Consider the following 13768-nt stretch of genomic DNA (forward strand, 5'->3'; position numbering starts at 1 on the left):
ATTACATATGTGTATTTATATTATTTTATTATTAATAATTATTTTATTATTCTGCTGTTTGAACACAGTCTTTGAGTTGACTGGCAACTTTAAGGTTTTTCTACGTAAGTAAAACAATGTTGTAAACCCTCTTCGTGTTGTGTTCTGTGACATCCTTTGTGTTCCGAGGTTCACAGTCCTTTTATCCTCTTCAGCTTTGCAGAACCTGTTGCAATGTGTCTATGTGTGTGTCTGTGCATATCTACAAATATCCACAGAACATATTGAAATCATTTATTGTCCAATCTTTTTGGCCTTTTATTAGCTATGTAACAGTACTTGGCAGATGGTAAGTTTTTACTATATTTGGCTTTCCAGTGCTGCCAGTCACTGGTGACTCCACAGACTAAGCCTCCTGCAGTCACTGAGTTTGGAAAGATGGCAGATTTCAGTTGTACCTGCTGCTTCTCTAGGTGTGAGGAGGGAGTGACAAGAGGCAGTTGTGTCACATGAGATGGAAGCTGGGGTTTAGTGGGATGCAACACCCCCTGGTACTTATATGCAGTTGAATGATCTCACTGCTCTTCCTTGTTTGTGTTTTTTGTTTGTACTGTGTACCTGCAGATTGGCCGTTTGGAGGGCTGCTCCAGAGTGGTGGGGATCGCTGGCACAGATGAAAAGTGCTCCATTTTGGTCCAAGAAATGGGATTTGACGCTGCTATCAATTACAAGAAGGGGAATGTGGCAGAGCAGCTACGTGAATTCTGCCCAGGCGGTGTGGATGTTTACTTTGACAACGTTGGTGGAGACATCAGCGATACAGTTATAAGTCAGGTGATTATACCAGCTGTCAGGTTTATTCTAGTCGCTCTCCAGTGTCTGCATGCCCAGCTTGGAATTAATTCATGTTGGAGACCAGCCTGCAATACAGCAGAGCAGGTTTTCCACTTCATTGGTCTAATCCAGGTGTTGATTCTGGTCTTGAGAAATCAGATACTTGAAATCAGTGTCTGTCATCTGGGTAACAGAAACACAGTTTCTGCTTGTCATCTCTCATTTCTTTGGCCAGGAGACTTGGTAATATTCTAAAAACCTGGTCTGTTAGTGTAGTAATTTTGTGTTTTATCAGCTGTGGTTTTCTGGCTGCACAGAAAACCTGCTCTGCTGGGCCTCCATAAAAACTCTTGACCAGCCCTCTTCATTGTTGACATGCAACTACACTGTCTCATGGCAGGGAGGCTCTGGTAGCACTGCCACCTTTGGGAGCTCTAAATCACAGCTGTATCCAACTTCTTTGTCCTATTACCCCTCTCCTCTTTACATAAAGGACAGAAAGTAAGATAACAATTTCTTGAATTCCTTGTATTTAATGCCTCTTTAAATTACATATGGGCTGTATAGCTTTTATTTTTCCATTCTTGCCCTGCATTTATCTATTCGAATGTTGTCATAGATTGAATGGGGCTGCCTGCAATTCTCCCAGTCTTCTTTAGGAAATGTGGCTCTAACTAAGGATACCCATGTGAACATTTTATAATATAATCTGTTTCATCTCTGGAAAATTTAGTTTCTGAGATGAAGGAATGTAATTCTTCTCACTTTGTGCTGTCCCAAACAGATGAATCAGAACAGCCATATCATCCTGTGTGGACAGATTTCTCAGTATAACAAAGATGTGCCTTATCCTCCTCCACTGTCTCCTGACATAGAAAAAATACAGAAAGAAAGGAATATCACAAGGTACGTTTCTCTTCCAGAACCTGTGACCAAGTTCCAGGTAGATTGTGCACATGGTGGTGTGACTCTGATGCTCGGGAGCCTGTAGATACACACTAGGCACATGTAATTGGAACAGAATGTTGCCATACTAAACAAGGGAACTATAATCACATTGTCAGTAAATCCTTTCTCTTACCTTTGTCTGTATCGGCACAAAAAGTGGGAAAGGATGTTGTTGTATGTTAACATATTTGTCTGCTGTTATGCTTTGTGGTTGCTTGATTTAGTCCTGAAGTCTGACAGATTCTTCAGTGCGAGGGAAGGTGTTGCCATGGTTCTGGTCTCAGATGTTTTGCAGGCTGCCTTCTCTCCAAGTGCAGTAGTTCAGGCAGAGGGAATAGGAAGTATTCTTAAAGATGCAACTGATGCAGTGATTGTATTGAAATCATATTTTTAGTATTTGGGGTTTTATTAGATAATGGAACTGTAGGTGTGGCAGATATATATAGGTAAAACATTGGGTTTTGTTATGACTCTGGGAATTTTGGAATCTCCTGTCAGGATTCGGGTGGGACTAAGGTAGAGATTAGGAGTGAAGTCTTAGGAGACTTCATTCATTGCATTGCAGGAAATTAGGGAGATGCTTCATCTCTATGCAAACAAATTGACCTCTTCTAATAAAAATTCTTTTCTTGTCCCTGTTATTTTTGTTTGCACTTCTAAAAAATGGATAAAAATACTAAAATACGTCATGGTAGAAGGCAGTGGAGAATTTAGTCCATAGGTTGCTGCAAGAAATTACCATTTTTGATGATCATTTCGGTTTCTCTTGATCACTACAGGCAGATGTAACAGCAAATTATGCAGAATTTTAGGGAGTCTGAAGGTGAGTTTGCATTCACCATCTAGTTGCAGGACTCTTCTGTCTGAGACTTGGGGGCAGAATTACTTGTCTAAGACCAATGTTACTGTGAAGCTCCCACTGCAGGGAGCTGTCTCAACAAGCCAGCAAAGCTTTGAGCTATGTCTCATTGTAATTAGTACTCATAACCCTTCAGTTTCAACAATGCTGTTTCCTGAAAAGATTTGCAAAGATTTCAAAACATGCTTACCAGCATTGCTTAAATCAAGGCTCATTCTTTTCTTTCACAGGGAAAGATTCTTAGTGTTGAACTATATGGACAAACAAGAAGCTTGCGTATTACAGCTCTGTCAGTGGATCCAAGAGGGTAAACTGAAGGTAAGAACTTTTAGTCCCCGGCCTTTGATACGATCTCCTCAGATCATGGCCTGACTACAAGAAGTCCAATTTCTTTGTCCCTGGCTCTCTTACCATGCCTCAGAATTGAACAGATTTTCTGAAGAATGTGTAAGTATAATTGAAAGCTTATTTGGTAGTACTGGTTTAGTAGCTACCTGCTGAGACAGTGTGACTGTCATATGACACACTTTCCTAATTACATGCTCCAGATGTCTGTATTCTTCCTTTCAGCATCGGGTGCAAGTGCTTTTTTATGTAAAGAATGAGACCTTCAAAAATACGTACTTTCAAATACCAGATTAGATAATGTTCTGAATACTTTTGAGGATCTTCTCTGAAATTTTGTTTCATGCTTTATAATCACCATTTATTATTTTGTGATGGGTAGATGCTTTATCCATCCCTTTCCTATGAAGTCTGTCTGAACTAGGTTTTGATTTTTCAGTAATAGGTAAATGAGTAAATTGCATTCTTCAGTAATCAGTAAATTGTAAGTTCTCCTGGGGAAATCCTGAGACATTACGTTTTTGCAGGGTCAGGGATAATCTGATTGAAGAATTAAATCAGAAAGTGTTCACTCCTCTCTTGATGAAAGAACCTGACCCAAACAGAGCACTGCCCATTGTAGCAAGAGAATCCTTCAGGTTTTGGTAGCTTCTGTGGCAGTTTCATGGCTTGTTTCTAAGAAATGTTGATCTTGTTTGAAGAAAGCTAAAAGGACTTGTTTGCATTGACAGGTCAGAGAGACCGTGGTAGAAGGCTTAGCAAACATTGGTGGTAAGACTTTTACACCATTTTCTCAGAGTAATAATCTGATTAAATACAATGACAGTAGAGGTTAATTACCTCCTTTGCTTCATTTGCCAATTCAGGTTTTTGTATTTTATCTACACCATGATTTTAATGTTATAATAAAATACATATTTTTTCACAAGGTATAAATATGTTCTGTGAGAGGTTTATGTTAAAAAGAAATTGAATATAAATTTTGAGATTTGTTTGTTTGTTTTACAATGAGGGAGGAATTAACTCTTAAACTGGTATCTTAGCAGCTGATGATAGTCAAACTGATCTTACAGATTTAAAGTGCTGCCCATTTCTTAGGACTAAGAAAATGGTATTTTGGAAACTTTGAACTCACATGTCTAAAAAACCCAATATCTAAGAGTGCTTGTTAATGTATTTGCTAACAAGAAGTACACACAAGAAAGGGGAAAACATATGACAGATTGTTAAACAAAGTAAAAAATAATTTGGTTTAAAGGGACAAAATGGCCTGTAGCCTGTTCCAAAAATGTGTAACAAAGAAAATGCAAAAATGAAGAGGGTCTTGTGACTGCAGTGAGACAGCGAGAGAGCCAGTTGATTCCAGATGTACTGTAAGAATCCTTCCCTTGCAAGTAGCAGGGGAGAGTATGATTTAATTAATTCTTTAGGCCCACAAGATTGGAAGCCAGTAGAATTAAGCAACAGCCAAACCTTATAGATGTAAATTTATTCTAGTCATTGCTACTTACTTGTATACGTGTGTATTTTGATGGAATTTCATCAAATACAGCAGTCATATTTCATATCTTGTTTACTGCCCTTAGCAGTTTATTAAAAATTAGCTTTTTTTTCTTCTTACTTTAGAATGCCATTAGGGATAAATATGTTTGGGTCCAAAATGTGATGTCTCCTTTCTGAGCAGCTGTTTCATACATTAGCTTCTACCTTTTTTTAAGAAAAAATCTTTCTTAAAAGTCACTTGGCACATTTTGCTTGGCACTAACTATTTCATTATTTCTCTTGAAGCTGCTTTCCAGTCCATGATGAGTGGAGGCAATATTGGAAAACAGATCGTCTCAGTTTCTAAGTAAAAGTCATTCCTTTGGGAAAAATCATTGGATTCTATCTCTAACAGTGAGCAAATTTTTACTTATACTGTTTTCTTAAATAAGCCATTAAGTTGTTGTGTATGTACTGAAAGCAGAGATTCTGGGATGCTAATAAACTAAATAGAGCTGGAAACAGGAATGCAATCATTTATATTGGAAACAACTAATACAGTCTTTGACATTCTGATAGCTGCCAGCTAGCACACTTGCATATATTTTATGGGTATGGTTTGAAAGTTGGAACACACCAGGAACCATTTCCAATAAGCAGCTTCTATGCAGCTACCTAATTTTAGGTGTTAGAAGAATTTACCAGCAGAGATGAGCACCATTCCTGTGCAGTTTGTCTCAGGGCCCTAGAACTTCTCTAGAAGTTTTAATGCACTAGTGTAAATTGGCCCTGACAGTCCAATCAGTCTGGGTAATCATTTTAGAATTTAAACTGTTCCCATTTTTACAGATAATTGCAATGAAAAATTCCATTTCTGGAATTCAAGGTCTCTAATGACAAAGGTATTTCCATTTTGCCAACTGGAACATATTTCCACTGATGTGTCTTGTCTATTTATCTGTATTGTATCATTATACCCCTAATTTTCAGAGCACTTGAAACCTAATTCATTTACAATTCCATCAGCATGCTGACTTCCATCAGAGAGAGGTTCAGGTGCAGCATGAGCCTTATTTAACTCTTCTCAATCTTTGCATTCCAGACTTAAAGTGAAGTTTTGTTTTTAGAATTCTTTTTCTAAAATCTACTGTATCTTGTTTTTATGGTAATCTCCTCAATTGCTGTGGGTTTTGTGGGTTTTACACCTCTCCAGGGTGACAGAAAGAGAATCTCAAAACATGCTGCCTGATGAGGGAAGGAAACTTTGCAGACAATTTTCTGTTCTCTCAGTATCTTGGCTCTGAATTTTTGGTCTAACAATGTTCTTTTACCATCTCAATGGAGAAACTGTGGAAAAAATGAGTCACTATTCCCAAGTTTGACTAGCAAATGGAACTGATGAGATTGTATCTTCAAAGGCAAGGGACAGCAAAGGGAACAGATAATTATCTTAAAGATATGAGAATTCCACTACTATGTACATTCAGAGATATTAACACATTTATTTAGAGAATAGGATTGTTCATGACACATTCTGATTTACAGGCAATTGGTTTTGGTTTTAATTTGTTTGCCTTTAAGGGAAGTGCTGCCTAACAGGAGGGTCAGCCCTACTGTCCAGAGAATGGATTATCTAGATCTGCTGGAGTCATTACCTAGAACAAACTAAATGGAATTCAAGGACTAGGAAAGAAACACTATGCAAAAAATTGGGCATTATAAATCATTTTGTGTGCTCTGGAAAGTGAGACAAGTATCAGAATTGCTTAATATGGTTGTAAGCAGTATGAAAACCAGTCCATTCATTTCCTAGTGCTGAAGCTGTTCTGTAAGAAGGAAGCATGCAGTGATGGATGCCATAAACTTTGAGGAAGAGAAAGACACTTGTAGTATAGAATTAGATGATATAAATCTTCCAGTATGCTTTTTTCAACTGCAAAACTAGTGAGTGGTTCACTTTCAGCTAGATTGTGAATCCAGCATCTAACTCCAGCAGCATTAATAAGTCTCACACTGGGATTAGAAGACAAAATTTTGTGCAGTGAAATCAGTATGATCATAGTTGGCAAATGAAGACAGAAAGCAATGGGTGAGTGAAATTGTATGAGTTCCTGCATAGTGACTGTTTATAGATGGTAATTCTGTTGTGAAAGTTAAGTGGGCTTGTAAGGCTTGAGAATTCAGATGTATATTAAAATAGGAGGCAAGAGGACATTGTCTCCAAACTTGTATTCCTGTCATGTTAGCTGGAGTTAATGGGGAGGGAACTGATGGGAATACAACTAAGGAGTGTGCTGGCTGTGCTGGCATGTCCTTCGTCCCTTTTCCTTCTTCCCTCCCACATGCCTGATAGGAATATTCAGATTGAAACAGCATCACCTGTGCACCCCTGTGCCCCCTGTATTCTGCATTCAACTTCTGCCAGGCAGCCGAAGAGCCTTAACCCACTTCAAGACACTTAACCTTCCTGAACAAACATCCTCATCCTTACAGTTCATTCCTAAAGCAAATACTTAAGCACAAAGGAAAACAGCCCACGCCAGGTACCTGACCAACCATTAGCACTTTACACCCCCATAGTAAACCTGGTCTTAACCTGATGCTCTGCTGCTACTGCTCCTGGAAATTATTACCCATACAAGAGTATTTTAGCAAATGAGATTATTATTAGTGTTGCTGCTGAGTTGAAATAGTACCAGTTTTAATTAGAAACAGAAAATCCTCTGCTGAATTTGTTTTTGTGTGTGTTTGTCGAATTGTACGTAAATACATCCGGTGCTTCGCGGGGCATGGTGTCACCAGAGTGTTTTTGTATTTTCTTCCAGCCTCGAAGGCTAACCTCTTCCCACACCCAAACTTCAATGTCTTGTAAGATGCATTTCCCCATATTCAGCCTCCTTCGATCTATCAATTTTATCTCAGTTTCAACAGCCTGTTTTGAGGAAAATGCCTTCAAAAAACTGAGGACTGTTCTGTTTTATTCCAGCCTGCTTGGAAGGAAGGATATCATAGGGTAGTATCCACTGCAAGCTAATTAAGTATCTGTGTATTTCAAAAGAGACTTCAGCTGTGAACCGTGGTGAGTTTGTGTTGTATGAATGCAAGAAAGCAATCACCACAATAACCATCCTAGAAAGGTGTTAAAATGTTGTTTTCCTTTCATATCTAGTGTGTGAGGGCCTCAGTCTGATACGTTCCCAGAGTTGCGTTTGTTTGTCCAAAGTACAGGTTTTGGACTTTCAAACAGTATTTGCTGAAGAGCTGCTCCAGGGTGAGCTTGTCTCTGCACTGTGAGGTGACCACCTTCCAGGAATGACAGTCCTTGGGGAGGTGATTCTTCACAACCAAAACAGACTATGATACAATTACAAAATCCCCAGCACTATTATTTTTACAGTAATTGCTTAGTAAGCCACACAAGTTGTAAGCCTATGAAGAGCTGATGATATGAGGGGTCATCCAGAGTGAGATCATCCTGAGATACTGATTCTTTACTGTTGTAAAGGCAGCCTGATTGCAGCAGCATTCCTGTAGTCAGGTGAGCTGGGGAGGGCAATAGAGGCTCTAACAGCATTGGTTAAATGGCTTGAGGGGAAAAAAGAAAACAAAGATGGGGACAATCAGAGTAAGGCTCCTCTTGGCACCCCAATGTTTAGGGTTCTCACAGAAGCATTTCTTTACTTATGAATCCTGGCTCGTATTGCCTCCCAAGAATAAATAAAAATCAAAGGGAGAAAATGCTTTAAACCAAGTACCATAGTTCTAAAAATATTAATAAATCAGGGTTTTTTTTTTTTTACCTTGTCTTCATTACTGCAATAGTGTGACTCTTCAGCAATCATCTGCCTTGCACTATAGGAGAGGTCTCATTTAACAAAGGGTGACAAATAACTGGTAACAAAAATCTGAGAGGCTTTGGATGTAGTAGATAGATAGTTACTGGCTGCAGAAGCACCAGCCGTTGTCCCGTGAAGCTTTACCTTAAGAGTAAGGTGAGTGATTGTTCATAAGACCTTAAGCAAGGGCAAGCATGAATTCAGAGTACTGGTTGTGTGAACACAGGGAGATACAAAGAGTCCAGCTACACAATCTTTATAAATAAACATTTCTTGTTGCAAAGGGTATAAAACTTCATCAGTATTGGGCAGACACCTTTTTTTGTTTTCCTTTGAGCCAACCTCATGCTTGTTTGAATTTGCTAAAGTTTTGTGCACTCATTTCCATCCTTCTCCCTTTGCACCTTGAAGAGTTGCTGTTGACCATCCTGTATTTCATTTTCTTCCTTTCTGCTTCCCTTCCCTTCTTACCCTCATTTTCCTTCCCTTTTCCTAACAATTTTTTAAGATCATGCTTCTTGTTCTCCTTGTTGGCTTCTTGATAATCAGAAGAAATACTCTTTTCCACAGGAGCACCTATTAGTGTTTTAGTGCTAGGCCATGTAGTTTAGCATCAGGATTTCATGGAACATGTCAGCAGTAGCGTGAAAAGAGCTTCCCAGCCCAGACATAAATATATCTCCTGTAGTTTATCGTAGCTCTTGTTGCAAAATTGAAGAGAGTGAAGGCAGATGCCTTTCCGATAGCTTCATCTCTGTATTTTAATGCACTAATCAAGGAAGAAGCAGATGCAGGATTACTTGGTCCTGTTGTTTGTAACATTGCTCTCCTCTATTGCTTCTTTCTCTTCACTAGGTTTTCTTCACACTAGGGAACATTCATAAAGAGACTACCAGGGGATGAAAGAAGATCCCACGCAGATGGCATTATCTTGCAATAAGAAACAGTAACAGCAGCTGGAATAAGTTCCTAACTAAGAAAATACTTCATGAGACACAACTGGGAACTCCTTAGGAAAAGCACAGGAAGAAGCAGAAATTAGTTGACTTTTTAGCCGCAGGAACACGGAATTTTGCATCCAGAAAGATGCCTTAGCGAAAATCAATTTTGCCACAGCACTCTACTCTGGGCAGAGGGGTGGTAACAGGGTGGTTAAGCAGGTCAACAGTGTTGAAAGAAAACTGGTAGTATGAAGTAGCAAAGCAGTGTTTATGCAAGAACAGGGAGGTGCAATTTATGTTTAGATGAGACTGTTGGAGGGCAAAGGGTGAGAAGGCAGTGAATTTATGGGTCCTCCTCTTGCACAAGCTTATCTGTATCTCTGAGACCTTTGCTCACTCTCTGCTCTTCTGCAGGAAGGGGCCTTCCTCTCCCCATCAGCCCCTCTGTGCTTTCCTTTGCCTCCCAGGCAGGGAACGTGGGAAGGGAAAGTAAAAGGCCAAGGACCAGGCTCCAATGGGAGCAGGTTGGGCAGAAGCCAGCACAGTTGGACTTCCTCCTGGTTCTAGGGGCAACTTGGGGAGGGCAGGACGCTTTCTGCTGGTGCTTTAAGGCTGGGATGGAGCTGCCTTTGTGTCCCACTCCCCAGGGTAACGCCTACATCTCGCTTTTGGCAGCAGTGAGCATTTCAGACTGGAACAGCCTGTTCCATGTCCTCAGACCAGGCAGCCTGAGTGAGCCTTCAGTGCCCTGCAGGCAGCAGCCTCAGCCTCTGTTGTTCCAGAAAGGGGTTCATGCTCTTTGAACTATTGGAACTGGTTTAGGTTTGGTTGGAAGGTTTTTTTAGGGGGTTGGGGGCTTTTGTAGTATTTTTATTTTTTCTTTTAGTATGCTACAGAGACAGTGGGAAAAGCACATGGAAAAAGCCTCTCTCTGCTATCCTTGTATTTTCCACTATGCTGAATGCCAAGATCTCTTTATAGGGATTGGACAGGCCTTCCCTGATGACAGTTATAGGAAATTATGCATGCCAATGGCATTCCCTTGGGAACTTCCCTCTGCAGATTTTGCTCAGCCCTCGCAGCACTGAGGATATATGCACATAAAAGAATCTTTTCTCTTTTTCCTAGTTTGTTGTGTGTTTCACAGTATCTTGGACGTAATTCACTGATGAACACAAGAATTCCTTCATAAGCAAAGAGCAGCATGAAGAGCTTTTTCTACGAGACTATTTTTCTAAAAGAAAGGACAAAAAGTATTTGAAAGATATTTTCAGATTTTTCTCTTTCCAAATAATAATTTCAAGTGTCCTTTTAGAGTAGTTTAAAATGGGAATTAAGTACTTTAAAGGAACTCCTCAATGCAGATCAAAACAACCCCAACAAACCGAAGCAACAAACCCTGCAGAGTGTTGTAATCAAAGCATTTATACTGTGAAGGATTGATTTGTCACAGATCCCACTGATGCCCGCCAGCAGTGTGTGAAGTGCTTCAGCAGTCTGGTTCCACCATCTGCCACTTGCTTTGCTCACTTCATGTAGCTCTGATTTGTCCTGCTAATGAACAGCTTGGAAAGGACACTCTTCACTTGAGAAGAGCTCTGTATTGTCATGCTTGCCCCGAAACAGCCGTGCAGTACCATGTTAGAAGAGAGAACTACATGCCAGAAGCAATGAAGGCCAAAGCCAGTTGCTTCTGTTCGTGTACAAAAGTTAATAAATAAAACCTTTTCATCCATAACCTGGAAAAACATGTAATAAACTATGGAATAACACTGTAAGAGATCTTACACCAATACTGGCTAATGTAAATGCTACAAGGCTTTCCAGCGCAATACTGTGTTGTCTTCTCAGCTGAAAATCCTTGGTTCCTTCCAACCCAAACCACTCTATGATTCTGTGAAAACTGTTTAAGGAGAAAATTACTCAATTATCATGAGAAAAGGTAAGGCAACAAAAAGCTGCAATAGCTGTGTCTGTAGAGCCTGAGCTAAGAGGTGCTTCCTGTGCAGGGCAGGGTTCTAAGTTTCTATGGTGTGTTCTCCTCTGTGATACCAGGGCAGTAGGATGTTCCCTTTCTCTCTGAATTTATTACACATACATGTATAATTCACACATCGACCACATTTCAGAGCATGTGATTCTTATCTGGGTCCTTGGAGCCAGAGATAACACATCTACAAATAAAACATCTTTGCTCACCACACTAAGAATAGTGCTGAGAGATTCTTAACAGAATTCCATCCATCCATCCACCCAACACATCCTATGGAGCCAAACAGCAAGTATCTGACAGACTGCAGGATCTTTAAGTCCACAAACATTTGATTACATTGAGATTTGATGACATTGCAATCGACAGCAACCACCACAACAAAGGAAGTCTCAGTCCTGTCACAGGTTATAGATAATGAAATATTTTATTGCCACTTATGCTCCCTGATCACATAAAAGTAATTTAATCACAAAATGTCAGTTTATTATTACTTTTTCAGTAGCGTTTCTCACAGCGGTGCAGATTTCTCCAGTAAATTTTGTGCCCTGCCTCTGATGTTCTAATAGTCTTGCAAAAGAAACTTAGGTAGCAACAAATGACACTCTGTATTCTCTTAACATATTTATCTGATGCAAATGAGAGCCATTGCTCTCTTTTTCCTATTACATTGTCAATCACTGAGGAATTAAGGAAGAGGAAAGCTGTCACCGTTTATAAACAAGAAAAAGTCTTAGTTGTAGTTAAGATTTTCTTCCAATTCAGTTTATTTTCCTGTAGGTTCTTCTGCAGTCATAGCTGTTTTTTTCTAAGGTGCTATAAATAAATTGTCCCTCCTTTCTCCTGAGGAACCATAAATAAGTTACTGTAAAGTTACTGAGAGTATTTTAAATGTCCCACTTAGAGCAGCTTTGTGAAGCAGGCCAGCATCCTCCTGACTTTACAGATAAAGGCACCTCAGCTCTCCTGGCTCTGCATCATCACATTCTTCATAAATGTAACTGTTCCATCATTTTTAGACTTGGAAAAAATGAAAACCAAGAAATGGGTTTTGTCAGGTCACTCTTTGGCGCATTTGACTGACACCCAGAAATAGAGCCCTGACTTTGCTTACAGACATGATTGGCACCAGTCCACACGATTGCTTGATTCCTTCAGGCTCTCCCATCATGAGGACGTTGTCTCCATTCTTTGCTTTAAAGCTGAACTCTGACTGCAGCTGGGAATCCCAGCAACACTGATCATTTGCTGTCCTTTCACTGGTCACTGTGGGAAAATTGGCAACTTCAGCAGTGGAAGACATAACTCCTTCCTCCCAGAGAGGGGGCATGTTAATTCAGCAGCCCTTCCAGGACAAGAGCAATAGGCCATGGCTCAGATAAACACAAATACACATACACACACCTACCAGCCTGTAAACTGCTCACATGCAGCATTATGAACTGGCAAAGTGTGTAAGCAAAGGACTCCTACTATGAAGGCCACCACAGCACCTCTGCAATAACTATTACTTCATAAAGACATCTGGTCTAGTCTTGTAAAAATAAATGTAAACCCTGAAATAAAAAGCAAAGTTAACCACAAACCTTAGGGCTCATAATCAAGATCTGTTCTCATCTTCCCCAGCATTATAAAAAAATCGAGAATTTAATGACTTAAAAATATTTTTCCATTCACAGTAGTAAATTTCCATTTGTGACCCATATGGACATATCTATCTTCTGTATCACAAAACCCCTATTAAAGAGATTATTCTACAGTTTACTGTATACTGTATTAATGTATAGTGTATAACTGTATTATATAACATGTATTATACGGTATATTGTATAATACAATAAAAGTATATATTACATATTGTTATACATTTGCTATTTCATACAGCTCTGTAGCAGTGCAGGTGCAGCTTCACATCTTGGCACCTAACGGTTGGGCTGTATGGAATTCCAGCATCACAAAACTATAGGCTGTGCCTTGGCAGTTCTTAAGTCAAAGAACTTTAAGTACTTATATTGTACTTCATAAGCTCTGACAGTTTTTCATTTCTGCAATATAAGTTCTGAGCTCAGATGATTTCAGTGTCCAAGTCTTATAAATCAGAGCTGAGGTCAGCACCACCAGCCACGTTCTCATCGGGGAGAGGAAGAATGCCAACGTCCCATAGGTTCGCTGCAGGAAATAGCAGGAATAGACCTGCCAGGCCAGGAGGAGTGTCATTGCCAGGTGAACAAGCACAGCCATGACGTGTCGGACCTGACGGATGTGAGAACAGAAGCTGTGACCCTGGCATCGCAGCAGCAGGCACCAGCACAGATAGGCCATCAATGGCAGGTTGAAAAACAACATCTGAAAAGAAGAACAGAGAAAAGTAAGATGATGAGCAAGCCAAGCATTCTGCATAACATCCGTGAGGGCATAGAAAGATAAGAGTATTACTGTCCCATTCTAAGGGCTGAGTACAATTCTCAGAGCTGGAATCTCGGGATGCACTTCCAAGACTCTGCAGCTGATAGAGCAGTAGCTGCCTGTGTCTCAGTCCAGGGCAAGCATTCCT

At 40.0% G+C, this 13768-nt stretch overlaps 2 protein-coding genes across 2 annotated transcripts in view; one reads left to right on the forward strand and one right to left on the reverse strand.

Moving 5' to 3' along the window:
• The first annotated feature begins 606 nt into the window (after positions 1–606).
• PTGR2 (prostaglandin reductase 2) lies at positions 607–4969 on the forward strand. The gene is made up of 5 exons (XM_010023140.1): positions 607–813; positions 1598–1719; positions 2851–2938; positions 3697–3736; positions 4754–4969. Exons 1-5 carry the CDS (start codon positions 682–684, stop codon positions 4816–4818), a joined length of 447 nt encoding a protein of 148 aa, XP_010021442.1. The 5' UTR covers positions 607–681; the 3' UTR covers positions 4819–4969.
• An 8264-nt stretch (positions 4970–13233) lies between these two features.
• The window catches only part of TMEM62 (transmembrane protein 62), a gene marked incomplete at its 5' end in the record, with an annotated part of 18829 nt that continues 18294 nt past the window's right edge, over positions 13234–13768 (reverse strand). The window contains one exon of the mRNA XM_010023141.1: positions 13234–13560. Within this exon, the coding sequence (XP_010021443.1) occupies positions 13234–13560 (327 nt within the window). The remainder of the gene's footprint in view (positions 13561–13768) is intronic.

The sequence above is a fragment of the Nestor notabilis genome, unplaced genomic scaffold (genome assembly GCF_000696875.1).
Source record: "Nestor notabilis isolate BGI_N333 unplaced genomic scaffold, ASM69687v1 scaffold9021, whole genome shotgun sequence".
NCBI classification, from domain to species: Eukaryota; Metazoa; Chordata; class Aves; order Psittaciformes; family Psittacidae; genus Nestor; species Nestor notabilis.